The following is a 23,540-nucleotide window of genomic DNA, read 5'->3' as shown; positions in this document are numbered from 1 at the left end:
TCCTCGCTTTCGGGAATCTGTCATTGATCTGGACAAAGAAACAAAGACAACCTTTGTTGGAATAGAAACAAGCATGGAAATGTGTAATTCGACTTGCCAGACTCATGCTCTGTCCCACTGATTTGAGGGTGGGTTGGTCATGGGGGATCAGCCTTTAGTGATGTCATTCACTAGTTAAATCGTTAAAAACTTACGTTAAAGGCTTTATTATTCAGAAAATGTACACAGACCTACAGCAGCCTTAAAGTGTTTATAGTCTTAAGCCACACTTATGATCACAAAAAATAAAGAAATGACCAAATGTCAAACACGTTTCTACTCGTCTTTGCAATGACTCCACCAGTTGGAGTGAAGGTGATTTTCTGAAGGCAATGTTCACACACGTGGTTTATCACAATACCAAATGTCACCAATTAAAATCATGAAATACCTTTTTTCATCATGCTAAAGTATTATATTATCTTTTGAATCCAAACAAACATTAATGTGGCATGTTTTACTTAAAAAGTGAGCTTATGCTGTCTTTAAACAACTGGCACAACCATAACTGTTTGACTTCCAATGTATGGACAAAAAATAAAAATAAAATACAAAACCATACAACAACGTTGAGACATTTCTCAAAATATCTTCTTTTATCTTCCACAGAAGATAATCATACAGGTTTGGAACAACAAGAGTGAGTAAACAATTTTGGTTTTAACTAAAAAGATTTTACTGTAGTGTCTGTACTGTTAAGTTAGTCTTTAAATCTTTTTCTTCCATACTGGTCATAATTTTCTTTAAAGCAGTTTCACAAAAAGGTAGAGATTGGTCCAAGACTGATTAGCCTTAACTAATAGCTGGACAGACTAGCTCTTCAGACAGTGTAAGGCCTGCCCAATCGGTCCAACAACAGTCTTGTCAGCTTGGCAAAGTAATTTAGGCCTAGTTCCAATTCAACTTTTATCTGACTCTATTTTATCACAACCTCGAATTTAGGTTGGAATGCCAACTGGTTATTGGTCATTTATATAAGTTTGGCTACACATTTGATTATTCTATTCAACTCTGTACTTTATATTTTACCCATTCATTAGGAATCTATGTCGCTTTGAGGTCCTCTCGACGGCCGTTTAACGCGGGTCTCACGGTCACCAACTCATCAGTTTTTGGTCACTAAACAGAGGTAATCGGCTAATATCCTAGATGGTCGCATTCACACTTAGTCCATCTATGATATTTTGTATAGCCCCCATGGATCTGTATACACTTGAATTAAAATAACACTATCTGTAGTCAGAGGTCATGGCCATTACTAGATATAAGCCGACCAATATTACTTCTCTGGTAGTAGCTTTGGGTTTGTACACTCAAAACTGGACCTTAGTACGTTACTAATCTGACACAGTTTTGCGCTAACATACGCATTCGCTTAATCTACTTGGGAAAATAATTTCAGAGTAAGTCAGAATAAAATCAAATGTAACAATTTATTATGTCAGCTAAATGTATTATGCCAATTACATAATCAATTCAAAGATAATCAATACAAAACATAAAATGCTCAGAGATAAAGAGTAAAAGATGTACCTGATGTGGCCGAGTGTCTGAAAGACATTGCTTTATAAACTTAGCCCACGACAGAAACCTAAACCGGTGCTAAATATGAGAATTTGCATTCATCATGGTTTGCAGAGTTTACACCTTTTGAGGACAGGATGCCATTTGCATGGAAGACAATTTTTGTAAGCAAGATCTCTCTAAACTCTTAAAAACATATTACCTTTTGTTTTACTTCTTTGGGGACGAGACCTTTGTACCGGTCACACTGAGACGTTTCAAATGATACCAAACATGCATTGTGTTGTATGATAATTGTTCACATTAAACCATGGATATTTGGGTGAATTTCAGGTGATCTCAGCATGAGAGAGAGAAGGAATGGGGGAAAAGAAGTGAAGGGAAAGAAATGTAAATAATACAATACTGAGGTGATTGATTTCGTCTTTGGAGTGGATGCTGGTTTCTCTAGAGAGAGTTCAAATGATCATTTCCTTTGTTTTCTCAGAGAGTTGCCCTCTCTTCCAGTCTCACAACAGTCTGAATTTAGAGGCCGTTCACACAACTGGCCCCTGTAGTGGGTGTACACTCATCTATCATTCATCAGTTACATACAAATCAATATATGTGTGAAATGAAAAGAAATACAAAAAAGTTTGTTTGGTGATTTATTAGAAATGTGTTCTTGAAACATTTTCCTCACAAATAAAATCTATATATCTGTTGACGGAAGTCACAACTTTCCAAGTCTGTTACTTTTTCCTCTTCTGTGATCTTCTTTGATTTCTATCTGATGGCCGTTTTGCGCCCCTTCTCGCCCCTTGGTCCTCTCTAAACATGATTGCTGGTCCTTTAGCCGCTGGCGTCGTGGTCCTGTTCTTTATGAAGTCCTCTTTGACCATAGGCTCGATGATCGCACCCATTGTAGTGACAACTTTAGGCTTTGTCATCTTCTTCACAACGCTCTGTGTGTTCCACGTCGGCCCAATAGGAGTACGGATGCAAGATTCAAACTGCGACGTGTTTTCAAAGGGAAACGGTAGATGACTAACCTAAGAAAAAAATTAATAATAATAATTAGAGAAATGCAGGATTGGGCCTCCTTTCAAATCATCAGATAGCATTTGAATTGGCCGCACTCAAGATGTTGAATTGAATTTCAGCTCCTGTCACTAGTTAGTCAATGCAAAATATATATATATATATATATATATATATATATATATATATATATATATATATATATATATATAAATTCAACAAAATCACCTATTTTGTTTAGCATCTCAAATTCAGAAATTCAATGCACTCTCACAAGAATTAGATTCTAATTCTCAATATATCATACTACCAATATCATATTTTTGAGTGTTGCATGCAGTTGCCAGGCGATTGTTTACCTGATGGGGAGCGAGTGATGCGTTTCTCTTCTCTGATATGATGACATCAGGCAGTTTCTGGTCTTGCCTTGGAGGCGGTGGGGCCATTTTCACCCTAAACCTACAAAGACAAATTAACCGTTAGGACCATTTCGCAAAGCGCTTGACCAATCACGAAACACTGGTCCAGTCGACCAATCAGAGCACTTTGCACTTTTTGGAAAGAGGGGCTTCAGAGACAGAAACTAAACCAAGTGATACTGACAGCACTTGTTTCAAACCTTTCATTAAGTTTTTATTGTTGTAACCCTTTTTACATGAACAGAATTAAATTACTATTAACTATTGGCCCAAAACAAATACATTCAATATAAGTAAATTGGTTACACTCAACTCAATGTTACATCACATTAGTTAGCATTATTATTTCTCTGTCGGTGTTACCAAGGTGATGTCAGTCAAAAAAGTTATTACATTTTGATCAGATAAAAAAAAAAAAAAAAAAAAATCCTCAGGAATAATGTGCACTGATGTTTGGAAAAAGGGGAAATTTGGATTGCATGTTGACTACATTTAAAGGTTTAAGTGTGTAATTTCTGGTCATCTTGCATCACCAGACAGAACTGCTAAAACAATGACTGGTTTCAAACACTCCCCTTGTCTCAACCAATAGCTTGAGTTTGAAATGAAGCGGTTTGTGAGTCAGTCTCTCCATTTATGGTCGTTAAATGCTCAGACAAATAGAGCATTTAGAGAGTCACAGTGTTTTAGATGATAATCAACAAATGACTTATAGTTGTCTCTGCATATTAAAGTCCATGAGAATCAGCTTGATAAGAGCGGTTTTCCCTCGAAGTGTTGACATTTCCAATTTAAACGAAGAGCACATGCCTTTTTAAAACAAGAAAAAAAAACAGTAACATTTAGCATGCATTAAAAATTCCATGGTTTTCTAAGCGATTAAGATGTTTGACGTTGTTCATAGAATAGTGTGTAAATTTAAAACCTAGTCCACTTCATTACTGTGCATTGTGGGTACAGCAATAACATGCAAGAAGGCTGACTTAAAAACTTGTACTAAGTTATCAGTAGTGGTCTCAGTAATATTGATGATATCATGTGATGATATTAATGCATCAACAGTTTAAAAAAAAAGATTGTTCCAAATAAATTAGTACATTTTGTGCATTGCCAGTTGAGTTTTGTGAGCTGAAGAGTAAATGAACAAAAAAAAGTTTTGATGGAGGGTTATTTAATGCTTTCTATGAGATTCATCAGACATATACACAACATAAATGTAAAATTAGAAATTAAATTGAATTGTCTCTGCGTAAAATTCAATAGCATTTGTGTAATTTTGCATAAAGTGAATTAAAAGAGGTTTACTCCTGGTCACTTCATGTGTGTTTACTGATCAGATAGCTGTGTGATTCATCAAAACGATTGCATTTACACGGTCACATAAATGTGTTTGTACAAAACCAGGGTTGCTGCACATTTTTTAAAGTCAAATTTAAGACCTTTTAAGACCTGAAGAAATAAAAATCAACACCGTACATTAGAGGTGTATGCAGAAATCATTTATTTATTTATTGGCAAAATTTGCCATCTTAAATAGATTTCCAGGGGCATTTTCACCAATATATGGACATTTTTAGACGTATGCAACACCTTTTATGTCAAATTCTAATATTAAAACTATTATTATAATAATAATAATAATAACACAATACCACTCTTACCAATCAAATTAAATCATTAAATCAAAATCCATCTTTGCAGTGGAGAGGTGACACAGAAGCGGCATCAGAACTGGCATTAATATATTTACACTGCATTTACAATTGCATAAATAAAGCTATGAGATTTTATTTATTTATTCAATATTTAAATATGAAATGATTTCTAATTTTAAGGTTTTAATTAAAGGGTAGCTACTTTAAATATGAAACTGCAACCGCCAGTAGGTGGCGACAAGTCACCGTTTTAAGTGAGTTGAGGGAGTCATTCATTCAACAGATTTGTTCAAACGGCTGATTCATTCAGGAAAAGCAAGTGATTGTTCATTGAATCATTAAATTGATTCGTTCAAACATGGATTTCAGTCAAAAAAAAAAAAAATCATCGCTGTCTGTTGCATTGAGACTCTGCTACGGTTTCATTTTGAAATTCTCATCGGCAAAATAATAGGAAAACAATTGTACGAGACTATAAAATGTAACTCACAATGTTAATTTATTGTTCATTTAACTGTTGTTACATCACATTTGCAATTGTGCACAGGAAAACGGCACTCTTGTTCATGTGGATATTGTATTATAACAACATACGATATAAATATAAGACAAAAACTCATTTAAGGACATACCTATAACTGTACTGACACATCACGCAGTGAAAGCACGAGAGACAAATGCGATGTCAGCTCGCAGTGCCTCGTACATCGTTAAAACAATGATTACAATATCATAAGACAATACATTTCGCACACCCCTACGCACATAAAGAATGAACTTACAATTGAACTGACATTTACCAATTTTCTTCTCCTCGTGTGGAGACAGACGTAATGCTGCCGCAAATGACACGAATTGTCACATGAACGAGCAAACCCACAAAGAATACAAAAAATATATAGAATTTACGCAAATTATATAGTTTTAATTTGAAAAGCATTTAGAAATGTCTTAATCAAAGTGTCATTTAAAATTTTAGACCTTTCATATGTAAAGATAATACTTTAAGATCTTTTATTGTCTTAAATAAAATAAAAAATCTGGTACGATCATTTAGTTTCTTTACTTGTAATGAAGATGATTGTGTGTTGAGCGTCTGCAACTTAGTTTTATTTGCGGTAGTTTGTGCATCATCTTGCTGAAGAGATACACTGCTCATCTGCGGTTATATCTGGCTATAACGTCATATAGCCAATAACACGCTCTCACACGTTTCTTTTTTTAGCATTGTTGAGATGAATAACATTTACATAATGTGGTTTCAACAACCAGATTACACTTGTCCAGTTTCATCTGGAGTGCGTCTCAGAACAACTCCTGAAGTGGTTTGAGTGATCACAGTTAAATCCTTCTCAAATGTGTTTTAGAGGGCATTTACACCTGGTCTTTTCACGATCGGATAGCTATCCAATCTGAGAAAACGCATGAAGTGACCAAAATTCCATTTCAATATTGTTCTCATAACCATGTTATGCATATGAAAGATTGACAGTGCACATACTGCACTTAACGATTTTCATCAAAGTGATTACAGACATTCAAAGTCATAGTTTCACTTCAATTACCGGTCTGGACGGCATGCTGTCTAAACCAATCAGAAAAACATATGTCAATCGCAAACAAGAAAGAAATTTTATAAAAAAAACCCAGATTTCTCACTCTTACCTTCTGCGTTTCCAGCGGGAGGGTTTGAGCCCCACACCCCCCCACTCACCCCAGCCTGGCAGGGTCAGGTCCACCACTTTGGGTCTCGCTGCAGCTTCCTGTTTCCTTTTGTCTTTCATGAAATCAGAAATGACATCATCCCCAGCGAAAGCCTCCTTGATGATAGAAATCTGTTCATCATGCTCCTAACAAGAAAGTGAAACCATTTTAAACAGGAAAAAGCAGCATTTGATGTTTCTTGCAAGAACTCAAAAACTAAATATCAAAGTTAATGGAGACAAACCATAGTCCCGGTTGATGATTCAATGGGATGTACAGAATATTAGGTCTATTTTCACAACCCATGCTTGAGTATTTTTGTCCACAAGAACACATTATACATCTATATCTGACAGTCTTGTTAGTAAAATAAATCTACCATGATCTATTGGTTACATACATCCCCCCCATTCAACTCACATCTTCAACCACTGTTGGCAAAAAGGGAACTTTGATGACTGTGGCTTCTTTGGTAAGTACTTCACGGAGGTCGATTTCCTTGTTCTTTTTATTGGTTGGCGCTGAAGTCGCCTTTGCAACAGCTGTTTGAGGCAGAGATGGAGCCACAGTGGGTTGGGGCTCGAAAACCTCACCCAAAACCTCCAGATCTTCTATAGTCTGGACTCGAGTCGGGCCTTCATCCAAAAGTCCCTCTCCATCTTCTTGCCCTTCCTGTGACTTTTCACTCCTCATAAGCTTGAAAAGGGTGTTAAACTCAGAAACATCCACCTCCTCCTCTTCCTCCTCCTCTTCTTCTTCTTTATCATCATTCTCCTCATTGTCAGAAATCCGCACCACATCTTCGCCAACCACCTCACTTGCATGTTCTGCTAAAAGAATACAAGACAAATAGTTTAAATGAAATCACATACATTACCAGTTAAAACTCCTAACTTTTTCAAAATTGTATTCAAATTGAAGTAGGTCAAGTCTATTAAGTCATCAGAAATTAGGGTTGTGCCGATGGACGATATCATCGTCCATCGTGATGGCTGACCGACATCACGATGGAGAGCCACCATCGTGATGCCACGCCCCCCCCACCCTGTCAGACCAGCCCAGTCTCACGGCAGTTCGTTTTCGTGTGTACACCAGTGGTTGGGAACCTATGGCTCGTGTGGCTCGCAAGGTCTCTCACCCTTTACCAACAAATGATAAAAAAAATAAGACGTGTGTGTTCAGTGCTGTTCGCGAGTGTCACGAGTCACCACAGCAATCAACCAAACGCTTACGTTTCTGTGGTAACCTAACAGTTACAGCTCCTGCACTGGGATTCAAGCAGAGCAGCTTGTTTAAGGTGATGGCGAAATTCATTTTAAAACAGCAATGAAAATGTAAAAGTAGGCTTTATAAACTTTAATATATCCTTTTATTGAAACGGGTGCTTTGCTGTGCAAAGAGAAACATTTCACCCGTTGGCCGCTGGTACTTTCACTTTTTTGCCGCAGATACCCTTTATGTCCTATAAATGTATCGTATTGTTGATAATCCGCGCAGATTTCAGTTGACGATTATGTAAAGTTAATAACAAAACATGAATGAGAAAGAAAAGAGCAGGATGTGCAATTGAAAAGAAATATTAAAAGCACGATAAGCCGCGAAAGAGAACTGAATTCTACTGACAGGATGCTGCGCACGCGCTCCGAGCGCAACATAGTAGTCTTTGTCTTCGGTTGCGCGCCTGAACGGCCAAATAAACATTTCAAAATGCCAAGCCGAGTATTCAGTTTCAATGCAGTTTCAAGTAAGAATGGTTGAGACTCGGTTGACCATATATGTTGTGCTTTATATGAGCGTATTGACCAATGTTTATATCTGTAAAAAAGCCTAAATTAAAACAAAGCATATTTCTCTTCAGAAGACTTAAATTAAACTGCTTGATTCCTAATATGGATAATTTAACAATGTCTTTATTAACTTTTTAAAGTTTGACAATTTTTGGTCGTGTGGATTTTCAGTGGATGGACAAAAAGAAGCTGTTTGATAAACACCATAACTGAATACAAAAAGCTGAATGGCAATTTAAATACTGTAAATTCTTCTGCGTGACGATCACGGTTGTCAGAAAAGGAACTTTTGTTTCCCGAAGTAACTGGTTTTATTTCTACTTTTCTACAAGTGCCAACGACTTTCAGAGAGTGAATTTCATTGACCGTCTGCCATTTTTTACTTATTGGTAACATGCAAAAATAAAACAGATTTTTCATGCTGAACACTCTGCATTAACATTTCAATGAAAACCTGTATGACTTTCTTCTGTGGAACACAAAAGCAGATATTGTGCAGAATATTTAATCTGCTCTTTTCCAAGTTGACTGCGACTAACAGCTGTCAAGCGGTCCAAGTCTTCTGAAGACATTCAATAGTTCTGAGTCAAACACAGACAGAGTTTCAGTCTACTTTTGATGTTTGGACTTTATTTGCGCATCAAGTCTGATGTATGCATCACCGTTTCTAGGGCTGTGTCCGAAATCGCAAGCTATACCCTTTAAATAAGGCACTATTTGAGGGCACAGCTATTTGTAGCAGAGTCAAATGCATTCCCGCATCTGTCCAGAAGATGGCGCCCGCAGCTGAATCATCCACTCGTTAGTTTTCATTCACTCCTTTAAGTGGACTATATTACTGGAGTAATGAAGGTAATAGTGAATGAGGGTATAGGGGGGGCGATTTCAAACACGGCCTGGGTCTAAAATCATATGCCAAAAGCAAACTGTGCTAATATACACCCACGGCGTGCTGTAACACCACAGAAATATCATGATCCTTAACTTTATCTCTATACAAATATCTTAGTTGGCCAGACAGTCAATTCAATATTGGTGTTCGGGACACCGTGAGCCCAGACACTGTAGTGTATACTGTGACTTTTCACAAGCTTAGCTTAAATGTTTGACAAGAATAAGCAGTGCTCATATAAAGATGTTGGACTTTGAAACAAGCGTTCCTTGCTTAACAAGCAGATAGAAATCATATAGAGTTGGAGAAAAGCATGAGGGCGAGTAAACAATGACAGAATTTAAATTTGTGTGTAAACTATTTTCTTATCTCATACCCTTTTCTTCCGCAGGAGTTGAGTCCTCTTCATCAGCTTGCCTCAGCCTCCTCTTCCTCTCAAATTCTCCGAGAAGTTCCTCTTCCTCGTTTTGCTCGACTGCCGTTTCAGCCTCCTCGGGTGTGACGCACCTGACCTCGGGTGTGACCTCGGGTGTGACGCACCTGACCTCGGGCTGTTCACGTGTAAGCTGGCCTTTCATCCAGGGATTGACCGAGTCAATGATCGGCTCAGGATCGTTCACGAAATCAGGAACGGTCTCCAATTCGTCGTCCTTACTTTCATGTTCATCATCAGAAAGCACCACCATCTTCTGTGTAAGATCCTTATTCATCTGCAACTGCTCCTGCATTGCTTTACGTGCCTGATGGGAGATACCCAAATATCACTATTGAGTTTTAAGAATGACATTAAATATTACTCATGATTTCCATCCCATTCCGGTATAAAAATAATAACTCACCGAATCATCATATTTTGCCATGATGGCCTTTGATTTGGCCCACTTGCCTTTGTTCTGATGTTTGAGAGACATCCTCTCCTGTAGTGAAAACATGCAAGGAAAATATATATTTAGCCCAAATGATTCTCACTTCTTGTTCATCATCTCTTTCCATGTTCCACCACACACCGTCATCCTGGACAGTTCCATCTGTTTCAGCTCTTCCAAAGCACCTTCAGGATTTGTCTTACACATATCTTCAAACTGCTTCAGAAACTCCTTGCGTCTGGCTTTCTTCTGAACCCTGTGATACCTGAGAAAGATATATTTTGTAGTTAAATTAACGGACAGACGAACAAAAAAAATTGTCAGAAACGTTCGGCTGTAGAACTCACTTTTTACTCTTGATTTTCTTTTCTCTTTTGGCTTTTGCCTCATAGTATGACTGGAGCGCTCTTGCCTTTTGAAGCTCAGCACGACGAATCTTCGCCTGCCAGACAAAACAAATTGTTACAAAGTGAAATACAAAAAGAATGTAGAGTATGAGAGCAGGACTAAAAAACAAAGATAGAGTAGTTAATGTTCTGCTTGATCAGCAAACATAAGCATCAATTAGGATCCATATATACACAGTGCAATGGCAGAAATGTGCCAACTGGAAAAGAAACTACAGTATCCTGCCCTAAAATGTGGATTCTACCAAACCAGATTTTATTTATAACTGCAAGGGCTTCCTTATAGAAATGGACACCTATCACCATGCTAGCTCAAGTACATGCTGTCATTAAAGCAAAAGCAGCACATACTAGACTGGCACGATTAACCATTAAAAGATCGCAATCTCGATTCAAGCACCTCTTCTGTTTCACATCTCAAGCGTCAGCAGAGCGTGAGTAGCACGTGTTTTGTCGCTGCCCATGTTAATAAATGAGAGAGTTGGCCGTCACGCTTCCGATGTGAACGCTTCCATTCATTGATATGGGCAGCGACAAAACACGTGCTGCTCACGCTTGAGATGTGGCAGCCCTCCATACTAAAGCTTCTTGTTCCTCATGTTTATATCCATTAAATACATAGTATATAATTAATAGACATTGTTAGATTCCATCTCAGTTCCAGTGCTTGATGCTATGCTGCTTATTCTCAATATCTGTACGGACGCTGTGGATTATTGTGCTTGTACATTTTCCCACTTGTACACATTCTGTTTGGACTGTGTGGTAAAAAGCACACATGCAGATCCATGCCATTGTGTTTGTGCAGCCTGAGCACTGGTAGTAGTCTTAGTAGTTGCAATAGTAACTCATGTGTTATCAACATGCCCTTATCAGTCATACCTCCTCCAAGCTCATGGCTTTTAGTGATGCCTCCTCGACGGGAGTCAAAACAGGGTCAACCACTGGCTGGCTGTTGTTGTGCAAGAGTCTGAAAATCTCTTGTTCAAGAGGAGTTTGAATCTGTCACAGAGAACACACAGAGTTATTATTAAAATAAAAAGCAAGTGCTTCTTTCAAACATATGTTTTAGATACCTCTGGTCAGCGTGCAAAGAAACACTGGGAAGGAACATTTGGAATAATGATAACACTAAAAATTGTAATGAAGAAACATGAATTTTCCGTAAAGCTGCTTTGAAACGAGGTATTGTGAAAAGCACTATACTAATAACATTTGTGAATTGTATTCAAGATAATAGTAATTATCTGTATCACTGAATTACAGTACAGTTGGATAAAAAAAAACTCAAACAGTGAGACAAAAAGACGAGAAAACATGACAAAATGGCCATTCGTTTTTGAAAGCCATGTTATTAAAGGTGGTATCAGTGATTTCAGGCCCAAAAATATTTTTATCACATTCATCTAATCTTTCCTAACGATCCGCTAGCTGCCCGCCCCATAAGCATGCCGTCAAAAAACCGCGTCTCTGTAGGCAGCCTAGGCTCTGAGATCTGCACACAAAAACAAATGGTTTAGCCAAACACTCAAAACCAAAACAAATAGTGTTCCAACCAATCACTGACAGGGGGAGGGTGCTGTGAGGTTTTGAGCCAGCTTTTTCTTCAGCTCTGACTTCGCGTGCAGCCGTGCACGAGCACAAAACCTCACAGCACCCTCCCCCTGTCGGTGATTGGTTGGAACACTATTTGTTTTGGTTTTGAGTGTTTGGCTAAACCATTTGTTTTTGTGTGCAGATCTCAGAGCCTAGGCTGCCTACAGAGACGCGGTTTTTAGACGGTATGCTTATGGGGCGGGCAGCTAGCGGATCGTTAGGAAAGATTAGATGAATGTGATAAAAATATTTTTGGGCCTGAAATCACAGATTTTCTTTAATGTGAATGAACTGTTACTTAAAGGTGCAGTGTGTAATTTTTAGCGGCGTCTAGTGGTGAGGTTGCGAATTGCAACCAACAGAAGTTACGGTGGCCGCCAGGAGATGATGTCGTCGTCTGAGACAGCAGAGAGTAGCCAGTTCAGCAATGAGGTTTCTTTACAAAGATAAATTAAGAAAATTTCTGTCCACAGATCCTCCTAAATATTACACAATGCACCTTTAAGGCCCCTGAAATACTGTACTGTATAATTGACATTTTTCTTCTATCAACAAATCCATCTTTGCTTGCAAAATGATAAGAACGATTTTCATTTCCCGCAATAATAAAACGAATTAAATAATGAAATAAATGAGTAAATAAGTGAATTAATGATAAAATAAGTGATTTATCCACAGGATTTAAACCGACTATACTGGTAATTGCACTGGTTTGTGCTTTTTATAGCTCTGTCAGCGCACTAGGGATGGGACGATTACCGGTTTCACTATAAACCACGATAAAATGTACCGACGGTTAGTATTATCGTTCAAAATTTAATTATCATTAAAACCGTGTTTGATTATCACGATTTTAATAACTCACTGTAAATCCTGTCCAGCCAGCAACAGTGACGCAGGCGCAGCGCGCAATGTTGTTGTTTTTATTCGAGAAGGAATGGCGAAAGGCAGTGACCGTACTCGGGAGATTTTTCAGCGTTTTAAGCGGACCAAATCTGAGGTGTGGTCATATTTTGGCTTTTACAAAAGTCCTGAGTGAAACTTAATCGAGGATGGTCACTACAATAGGGGGGAAACACTTCAAATCTGCCGAGTCCTCTTGTGTGACCATCACCCACTGTTTATAGCGAACGCAAGGCAAGTTAACTTACCAAAAACTACGTCTGGGAAATAATTGGGCACAAAATGTTGTTTTGAGTTGAAATATTTTATCTCACTCACTTGAAATAAACGTGAAGCTTCCGCGAAGAAAAGTTCGCAGCAAGTGGCTTTGAGCCAAAGACGAACGAACAAGTTCAAACAAGACTATCATTGTACACTTTTTTTTTTTTTACCACACAATTACGGGGACATATTGAATTGAGATTAATGTTTTAAATCTTACCTGTTTATAAATCCATTTTGTACAGCGTACAAAACAATCACCCAAGAACGGAGACGCAAGACGGCAAGTTGTATTTGAAACGAGAGAGCGCGTGCGCGTCCGTTGTGATACATGGATGTGCGCTGTGTTATAATGCGTTGCTATTTGACGACGGTCATTATAAGGAAGGAAATGCCACAGAATATAATCTTGCTTAAAAAAGTGCATAGAGCTGCTTGTTTTATTTGTTGTTTGTTGATTTTCAAATATTAAACTGTTTAGTGTGAGCATCAGTTCTTTTTGAACACTTTCATCTCGTTTTAACAAAACCGTGATAATATTGATAATCACGATAATTTTGGTCACTATAATCGTGATATGAAATTTTCATACCGTCCCATCCCTACAGCTCACATCTGCGCAGAAGCTCCCAGCATACTAGACTCGTATTAATAATGATTTCTGACTAGAGTTGAGGCCAAAATTGGATTGCATGTCTAAGTGTCTAAGTATACCTGGTATGTTTGATATTCTTATCTATCTTTTAAACATTCTACATATTAAATGTTGACATTTTTCTAAACGTAAATTCTTGTCTGAAATTGTGGTGAATTTTAATGCAACATATTAAGTTATTACACGCAAAAATGTGGTAAAGAGGCTCTTCTGAAAATAAACAATGAACCGTTCAGTGTTACAACATCTAATTGTGCACCCTTAATAGACAGCTCAAATCTGTCATGGTTCAGTTTGTGTCATTGTTTTGTTGTTACCAAAAGTAAATAAACAAACATCCACACCTTCCACCCGGCCACGACCTGCTCCACACGTTTAGGTCCTGAGGGTTCCTGGTTCAGAGGAAACACCACTTGTTCAGCCTTCCGGTTCTGCACTATGATGCTGTTCCAGCAGGACACCTCTTGAGCGGTCTTCTCATATGCTATGCCTCTCTGAATCTGTGGACATAGAAGAGAGAAAACATTCAGCAAATAAAAAGAAATTAAAAAATGTTCACTCCATGCCAGCTTCTAGGGCTAAAGTCATTCAAGGATATTCAGTAAACCAGGTAAAACTAGTAGAATGTGTAAGATCTGTTTTTAGTAAAAACTCAAACTGAAAGTGGCCTGACTTTGCTAAAAGCCTCTTCAAGGGTGTCATCAGAATAAAACAGACTAGAAAAATCACATTAAAATTGAGTCTGGAGCACCAAGAAGAGTAAATGACTTGGTCCCAGTGATTATTGACACTAAAGCCGCGTTTCCACCGAAATTACCCGGAACAATTTGTCCCAGGAACTTTTTTTGCCCCAGACCGGTTGCTTTCTGCGTTTACACCGCGGTCTAAAGTACCGGGAAGGTAAACTGTGCGCAACTGCTCCTCCCAGTCTGCGATGGACAGTAATCAGTTTTGAGCGCCACATTTATAATAAGTATAGAGGAGATTCAAACTGTGCTGCAGTTATGTATTGGTTTACTAACGAGGTAATTAACAAAACTAAATAAACGAGCACGGATACTAAAGCGTGTTCAGAAAGCTCGCGTATAAAATTAGACAACGTATGTTATCAGTTATTGTGAGATGCCTGGGACGAACGCGCAAAAATTTTCTCTTTCACAAATACGCTTAAAATAAGCCTGAACCCCGTCTATCAATCATAAATAGTGAATAGTCTTGTAAATAGTTGTTTGTTACTAACCTCAAAGCACTATTTCAATCCTGTTATAGTAAATTTGTAACATGGTTTTGAGTGCCTTGCAATAGATGACAATGTGTAAACATAATGACTTATTAATAAAAGCTGTGGCAGAAAAGAGACGAGCACTGATAAAGCGTGTTCAGTAAGCTCGTAATGCTAACGTTAGATATAAAATGTGTATGTTATCAGCTATTGTGGACATTGACCGTGAGATGGATGGGACGAACGCGCAGAAAGTTTCCTCTTCCACAAATACCCTTAATAAAGCCTGAAACTCGTCACCAGTCCACTAGTTTTTTGTATTAAATTCCATATTTGCAGACAGACAACTCTTACTGCATGAAGCCACGACACGAACCGCAATAGATTTTTTTAAAAGGGAGGTTAAAAATAAATAAAATGCTGCGTGGAATCATCCAACCAAAATGCGGCGTGAACACAACCAATCAGCTTGTGCAGCGCACAAGTCCCACCCCTGAAAGTTCCTGAACTTTGAAAAAGTACTACCTCATGAGCAGGGACTATCGGAGGGGGAAATATTTACCCGGAACTTCATTTAGACCCTGGTTCCTGCGGTGTGTAAACACATCGAGTACCAGCCCAAAGTTCCTAGTTCCTGGGGAAAGTTCCTGCGGTGGAAACGCGGCTTAAATGTCACTGATCCCATTCAGGGTGCGATTCCTGTGGTCGCAAGTTCCATCGTTACCAAAAGAGTTAAACTGAACTTGAGACCATAGTTGGCAAACGATGCTTTTGTGAAATGCACCCCTGATTTCTACTTGCTTTGACATGAATTTGAGGATTATATGGAGTACATGATTAAAATGATATCCCTGATGATTGCTAATCATTTAAAAGCATTCTGATTTAAAAAGAAAGTGACAAGCTTCTCAGTTTCTCAGAGCGAGTGACTGAAGTGAAGACGCAGCGTTTCATGACCTTCTCTGTTTGCTGTTTGTTGAGAGGCAGCTCCAGAGTCTCTTTACTGTTTTGCAGGTTCCTCAGCTGTTTCTTGGTCTTGTTGGAGGTTCCTGAGGTTCTCTCCACGGTTCCCAGGAGGTCAGAAAGGTTGACTTTCTCTCCAGTGCCTTTATTCAGAATAAATAAAACCTCAGACTGATGTTCCATCTCGATCGAGATGTGAATAAAGTACGATGCATTCTGCTTTTACCCTCTGCATTGACGGAGAACTCGGAGACCTGCACACTTGCTTCAGAACGCTCATTCTGCTTTTTCCTTGGATAAACAAGAATCAAACTGTTAATAAGAACAATGTACAACAACATACTAAGTACACAAGCAGGTAAACAATTCTGTCAGCTGGAAATAGATTTATAGTGGAGAATGTGAAGCTGACGTGTTGAATTCTGGGTAACTTGTCTTGTTTCGACGCCATATTAGGAGGATCGCACTCCTTTCTGCTAGTGAGTTTTGATTTTCTTTTGTGATTGCCAAAATTGTTTCCATTGTAAGTCATTCATGCATCATCGTTCAGGACGACTGATTTATTCCAAGAGGTGCTTAATCTAGAAAACGGAGTTTAAACAAAAAAATTTTGCACAATGTACATAAAAAAAGGCAAAAATAAAAAATACATTACAAGATGGGAGGAAAAAATATATTTCAATGCTGTTGCGTTCTCTCACAATTATATAGTTGGGTAATTTATATTGCATATCATTCGCAGGTATCAAGGAGCCGCTATGAATACGTGGGGTTTTGAAATCGCTTTTACCTTTCACTTTCCAATTCGCAATCATGCGTCCTCTGTGTATAGTGAGCGGCGGTACTGACCACACACTTTACAAGATTATATTTGTCAATAATGCTCAGGATCTGTTCAGAACATCGTCCTCCCAGAAATCTCTCCGTACTATCTTCACCTGATAAGTGAAGTCTGATGGACTGTAATGTGACTGCAGCAAGCCTAACCATGTCCCTTCAGGGGCTCCGTAGAATGTGTTATTCAGTTTTCATGCCTTTTTCAAATTCAGAATTAGGCCAATTAGAATTATTTACTTATTCCATGTTCCAAACATTACAATTTTCTGATTTTTTGTTATTGTCAGTGAAGCATTTTCATTTCACAAGGACCAGTACTAAAAAAGATAAATCTCAAATGTCTCAAACCTCTTTCTTCCACCCAGAGAACTGATGGCTTCCAGGAGCTTGTTGTGTTTTCTCTCATCATCACTGCCCTCCTGTATTTAAAAAAGAAAAGAAAAGAAGATTGAAACATTTTGGATCAATTTGGCACAGGTACTAAAACATTATAAGTGAACCTCGAGGAACATTAATATAAAATCATGTCTTGTTTAAAACGATTCCTGGCTTCAGGAAGAGTTTGAAAACCTAGTTTGAAGTCCTAGATCGATAAAACAACAAGCAATTTTAATCACACAAACTGTTTGTGGCACAAAATAAATCAATAGAAAACAGCTAAATAAATATGTACATTTGTGAAGTACACTCGTCATAACAGCATGACACGATGATGAAGAGTACCTCATCTTCACTGGCACTGATGGCTTCTTCATCATCAATGGGAAGCTCCTCATCATCAGCAGCCATACTGAACGTCACCTTCACTCCTTTACTGTGGAGGAACACACGACAACAATAAGAGTTGTTGCTCATATAAAGGACAATCACGGATGAACGGTACACTTGTATTTTAAACTGGTGCTGGTTTGAGCCAACGGCTCGTATTAATATGTAAGGGGGAAAAATACACATTAGATATCTGAAAAGATGCTGCTTTAATATGGGTAACAAGATAAAGACGACACGAGGAAACCTTAATGTTGTCTTCTGAAGAGAGCTTGCTTTGGCCATGCTGCAGTTTAACCACGTGTCCAGGAGAAGCGCAAAAACCGTGGATTTCTCTCATGTATCCTCGACCTGATAAGGAGAATCAGAGATTTCGGAAGTCAATATGTCCGTTAACTCCGAAAGACCAACATGTTATATCTGTATGTTATTCTGAAAGACACGATTTCACGACGCACGTCTCCAGCGGCATCTGACTCTTGTGTTTACTGGCGTGTGTGAAGCAGCAGAAGCGCACAGCGCCCCCTCCTGTGCTGGAGTGCAGGATTCAGCTCTCTCTACTGACACCAACTGGACTGGAGTCTGCAACAGCAACAACGACGAGGAATAAATCTTAAAGGGATAGTTCACCTAAAAACGAAAATTCTGTCATCATTTACTCACCTTCATATTTTTCCAGACCTGTATGAGTTTCTTTCTTCTGTTCAACACAAAATAAGATATTTTAAAGAATGTTGGTAACCAGAGAGTAGCCTATTTCTTTTAGTGCTGGGCAACATCCAAAATAAAAGTTTGTGTTTACATAACATATGTGTGTGCCCTGTGTATAATTATTTTGAATATATAAATACACACACATGCATGTATATATTTTTAGAAAAACGTGTTATTTATATATAAAATATTTATATTTATATATAATATAAATGATGTTTAAATATAAACATAGTATATACATACACACACATATTTCTTAAATATATACATGCATATGTGTGTATTTATATATACAAAATACTTCAGAGTCATCAGAGTACAGCGAGAGAGATTCAAGTCGAACACACCTCTTGATTAGCTGGTCCTGATGTGTTTATTAATTAATTGGAACTAACTCTCCACAGCTGTGTTCGAAATCACCCCCGATACCCTCATTCACCATTCTCTATTACACTATATTAGTCCACTGAAGGAGTGAATGAAAACGAGTGAGTGAATTCAAGACACTGAGTGCACCGCCTTTGTAAAGTTTGTGCTTGCTGTTTAATAATCACTTGAAACTTATTAGCAAACTGGCGGCTCCAGTAGTAATGAAAAGATTTTTATCTTGAACTCTGTCATGGAAACTGTATAAACCTTACTTAAACGATTTAATAATCAATTAAAAAGGAATAATATTACGCTGTAGCCACATTGGATCAGCGGTTTGGAATATGGATAGATGGTTGATTCTTTTGGCGAGACGTGGGAATTCATTCAGCGCGACCCTCACAGTGCATTATGGGTATTCTCTAGCCGTTGAGTTAACATCGGTTGTACACTCGTTATTGCAGTGCATTATGGGATTGACTGACTGAGTGCACTCAATAATGTCCACTATGGTTTCAGACGCCACTATGGCTGTTCCCTCAAATAGTGCCATTACAGTTTTTCTCGATTGTTTACACACATTTTCTGGTACTTGAGACACAATGACCACAATATGTAACTCATTCACCATTCCCCTGAACCAATCCTGCTAAACTACAAGCACAATTCCTGCTTTACACTCAAATTGTACTTCTAAAACACACTTTTTTTCAAAACACTACACACAATTATCTGCTTTTGGTACAATTTTCATGCAGAAAATCTCTTGTTTTCTCAAGGAACACACTGCCATTCAGATATGCACACTGACTCATCACATGGGCAAACACCCGTCACACAGTTTTACAGTTAGCAATCAGAGCTTTAGCATAAAAGGGCAACAGGTCAGCTCTTCAATGGAGCAATGGTTGCCAACATTGGATTATTATTATTTTTTTACTGTAACTGTATACAGTAAATTCTTCTGTTGTTTTGTATGTAGACCACTGTATGTACAACTTTGTGTTGGTTGGGATGTACACTGTGTACATTGTTTTTGTGGGAAAAAATAAAGATATTTTTTTACCATGTATTTGTGTGTTCTGAGTATAAAAACAATATTCTCAAATATTTTACAACACACTTGAACAAGAAGTGTTTTCCATTCATCATAGTGTTTTCCATTGAGCACATCAGTGTTCAACTGGTTCTTATAAATGTCTATTCATATGATGGTTTGTGTGTGTCATTTGAAAACAAAATACCATTTTGAGAAGAAATAACATTGTTTTGAATGTAAAGTTTCATTTTGCAGGAGAATTGAGGGGTTTTGCCCATTGTGTGTGTTTTTTTGGATTTGTGTGTAGAGTTCTGAGAATATGAGGCATGCTTTCAGAAAATGTGTGTAAACAATCGAGAAAAACTGTAATAACCAATTAAAAAGGAATAATATTACGCTGTACCACATTGGATCAGCGGTTTGGGATATGGATAGATGGATGATTCTTCGAGACGTGGGAATTCATTCAGCACGACCCTCACAGTGCATTATGGGTATTCTCTAGCCGTTGAGTTAACATCGGTTGTACACTCGTTATTGTGGTGCATTATGGGATTGACTGACTGAGTGCACTCAATAATGTCCACTATGGTTTCAGACGCCACTACATATGGCTGTTCCCTCAAATAGTGCCATATTTAAGGCTATAGGGGGCGATTTCGGAGAGTGTGTGTGTGTGTGAGAGAGAGAGAGAGAGTGTGTGTGTGTGTGTGTGTGAGAGAGAGAGAGAGAGTGTGTGTGTGTGAGAGAAAAAGAGAGTGTGTGTGTATGCGAGAGAGAGCGAGTGTGTGTGTGTGTGTGTGTGTGTGTGTGTGAGAGAGAGAGAGAGAGAGTGTGTGAGAAAAAGAGTGTGTGTGTGTGTGTGTGTGTGTATGCAAGAGAGAGCGAGTGTGTGTGTGTGTGTGTGTGAGAAAAAGAGTGTGTGTATGCGAGAGAGAGCGAGTGTGTGTGTGTGTGTGTGTGTGTGTGTGAGAGAGAGAGAGAGAGTGTGTGTGTGTGACTGAGAGAGTGTGTGTGAGTGAGAGAGAGAGAGAGAGAGTGTGTGTGTGTGTGTGTGTGTGTGTGTGAGAGAGAGATAAACACTCTTGCTGCGGCAAATGATCAGTTTGAATCAGCCCCGAAGTTTTCAAGTTTTTTTTTTTTTTAAATCACAGAATAGAGCTGATCAGTTATCTTGTAAATTAGTTACACGCTCTAACAGTGATAAATATATTTAAAGGGATAGTTCACAGAGAAATGTTAATTTTATCATCAGTTACTTTTTTTAGTTCAGCAGAAGAGAGAAAGTCATGCAGATCTGGAATGACATGAGAGTGAATAAATGATGACAGAATTGTCATTTGTGTACGAACTATCCCTTCCATAAATCACATGCGTTAGTGCAAACTTTGACTCATTCGCAAAACTGCAGAACCTGATTTCACCAACATGCTCCTGCTTCGACATCTCTGTTGATCCTGGTCCTAAAACCATTTGAATGAAAGGTTACAGCTGTCACATTAGGCAGCACATTTACATTACCCAACCAAGATGACATAAAATCCAACATTCCTGAACAACGCATTCTCATCCTTGGGCGTCATAATACTGACGCTTTTGACATTTCGTCTACATCGAACGCACATGGCACCCTTTAGCGTCAATAAGAGACGCACAGAGCTTTGTTCGGTTATGGGTAGGTTTAGGTCTAGTGTAGGGATAGGGTTAGACCGCTAGGAGGCGCCTTCTGGCCCATTTCTATCTGCGTCTCATATTGACGCTAAAGGGTGCCATGTGCGTTCGATGTAGACGAAGTGTCAAAAGCGTCAATATATGACGCCCTAGGATGAGAACGGGCTGTCCTGAAATATCTACAGCAGTGGATCTCAGTCTTTTTGACTATAAGCCCACAACAATATTCAAAGGCCCCTTGACCTGTTCAGTTATTTATGATTTACTGGATAAGGAGTTATTTTATGAAATGTTTTACAGGTCTACAAATCACACTTTTAAAATGGAACAAATAAATGTTGAGGGGGTGAATTAAAAGTTAAGCTTATTTTAATGCTTGTTTTGTCTTCTTTTTAATCTTTTGAAGTCATCTTGAGGCCCCGGCCCCCGGTTGAGAGAACCACTGATCTATAGTGTTCAGTGTGTACAAATAAAGGCATGATGCCTCCACTAGGTTTCTGAGTAATAGACTGTAAGGTCAATATTGTAAATGGGATTGTAAGACTTGTATAATCTTCTTGCCCTGCAGTCACGTATACAGTAATGCCATTTTCTCTTTACTACTAAGAACTTACTGCCTTTCTTGACAAGATGTTCTTAAAGGGTTAGTTCACCCAAAAATTAAAAGTCTTTCATATTTACTCGCCCTCATGTTGTTCCAAACCTGTAAGACTTTCGTTCATCTTCAGAACACAAATGAAGAACTTTTTTCTGTCACTCCATTGACAGCTACGCAACTACCACTTTGACGCTAAAAAAAGTTCATAAAGAGATCGTAAAACTAATCCATATGAATTGAGCGGTTTAGTCCAAATTTTCTGAAGAGACTCGATCGCTTTATATGATGAACAGATTGAATTTAGGCTTTTATTTAAGCTCAACCGAACTTGCTTGATGCATGAAAACAAACCTCATTGGTTCTTGATGAAGCTCAAACGTGCTGCGTAACACGAGAATGAACCTCATTGGTTCTTGATGAAGCTCAAACGTGCTGCGTAACACGAGAATAACCTCATTGGTTCTTGATGAAGCTCAAACGTGATGCGTAACACGAGAATGAACCTCATTGGTTCTTGATGAAGCTCAAACGTGCTACGTAACACGAGAATGAACCTCATTGGTTCTTGCTGAAGCTCAAACATGCTGCGTAACACGAGAATGAACCTCATTGGTTCTTGCTGAAGCTCAAACGTGATGCGTAACACGAGAATGAACCTCATTGGTTCTTGCTGAAGCTCAAACGTGCTGCGTAACATGAGAATTAACCTCATTGGTTCTTGATGAAGCTCAAACGTGCTGCGTAACACGAGAATGAACCTCATTGGTTCTTGCTGAAGCTCAAATGTGCTGCATAACACGAGAATAACCTCATTGGTTCTTGATGAAGCTCAAATGTTATGCGTAACACGAGAATGAACCTCATTGGTTCTTGATGAAGCTCAAACGTTATGCGTAACACGAGAATGAACCTCATTGGTTCTTGCTGAAGCTCAAATGTGCTGCGTAACACGAGAATAACCTCATTGGTTCTTGATGAAGCTCAAACGTTATGCGTAACACGAGAATGAACCTCATTGGTTCTTGATGAAGCTCAAACGTTATGCGTAACACGAGAATGAGCCTCATTGGTTCTTGATGAAGCTCAAACGTTATGCGTAACACGAGAATGAACCTCATTGGTTCTTGATGAAGCTCAAACGTTATGCGTAACACGAGAATGAACCTCATTGGTTCTCGCTGAAGCTCAAACGTGCTGCGTAACACGAGAATGAACCTCATTGGTTCTTGATGAAGCTCAAACGTTATGCGTAACATGAGAATGAACCTCATTGGTTCTTGCAGAAGCTCAAACGTTATGCGTAACACGAGAATGAACCTCATTGGTTCTTGCAGAAGCTCAAACGTTATGCGTAACACGAGAATGAACCTCATTGGTTCTTGATGAAGCTCAAACGTTATGCGTAACGAGAATGAACCTCATTGGTTCTTGCTGAAGCTCAAACGTGCTGCGTAACACGAGAATGAACCTCATTGGTTCTTGCAGAAGCTCAAACGTTATGCGTAACACGAGAATGAACCTCATTGGTTCTTCCTGAAGCTCAAACGTGCTGCGTAACACGAGAATGAACCTCATTGGTTCTTGCAGAAGCTCAAACGTGCTGCGTAACACGAGAATGAACCTCATTG

General features: G+C 38.6%; 1 protein-coding gene across 2 annotated transcripts; it reads right to left on the bottom strand.

The window, feature by feature from the left end:
* Window positions 1–1,453: 1,453 nt before the first annotated feature.
* LOC309499611 (U3 small nucleolar RNA-associated protein 14 homolog A) lies at window positions 1,454–18,363 on the bottom strand. Of its 2 annotated transcripts, none has more exons than XM_082170950.1 (15): window positions 17,766–18,363; window positions 17,474–17,564; window positions 17,099–17,169; window positions 16,140–16,204; window positions 15,908–16,056; window positions 14,073–14,228; window positions 11,196–11,315; window positions 10,254–10,348; window positions 10,048–10,171; window positions 9,880–9,957; window positions 9,417–9,780; window positions 6,782–7,191; window positions 6,323–6,507; window positions 2,943–3,042; window positions 1,454–2,594 (listed from the first exon to the last, which is right to left on the bottom strand). In XM_082170950.1, exons 1-15 carry the CDS (start codon window positions 17,801–17,803, stop codon window positions 2,295–2,297), a joined length of 2,346 nt encoding a protein of 781 aa, XP_082027076.1. In that variant the 5' UTR covers window positions 17,804–18,363; the 3' UTR covers window positions 1,454–2,294. The 2 variants fall into 2 exon arrangements, with proteins under 2 accessions (XP_082027076.1, XP_082027077.1); XM_082170951.1 differs by having other exon boundaries at window positions 6,782–7,188.
* Between the last annotated feature and the right edge of the window lie 5,177 nt (window positions 18,364–23,540).

The sequence above is a fragment of the Leuciscus leuciscus genome, assembly GCF_965113295.1.
Source record: "Leuciscus leuciscus genome assembly, chromosome: 5".
Lineage (NCBI taxonomy): Eukaryota > Metazoa > Chordata > Actinopteri > Cypriniformes > Leuciscidae > Leuciscus > Leuciscus leuciscus.
The sequence above is the reverse complement of the archived record's forward strand: the minus strand, read 5'-3'. Positions and strand labels throughout refer to the sequence as shown.

Bases quoted from the DNA above. Each gene is read 5' to 3' on its own strand.
- LOC309499611 (XM_082170950.1), bottom strand. From the start codon at position 17,803: ATGGCCAAAGCAAGCTCTCTTCAGAAGACAACATTAAG. The intron at 10,349-11,195 runs GTATGACTGATA...TTTGTCTGGCAG, and splicing joins AAGCCATGAGCTTGGAGGAG to GCGAAGATTCGTCGTGCTGA. The intron at 9,781-9,879 runs GTGAGTTATTAT...ATCTCCCATCAG, and splicing joins TGGCAAAATATGATGATTCG to GCACGTAAAGCAATGCAGGA.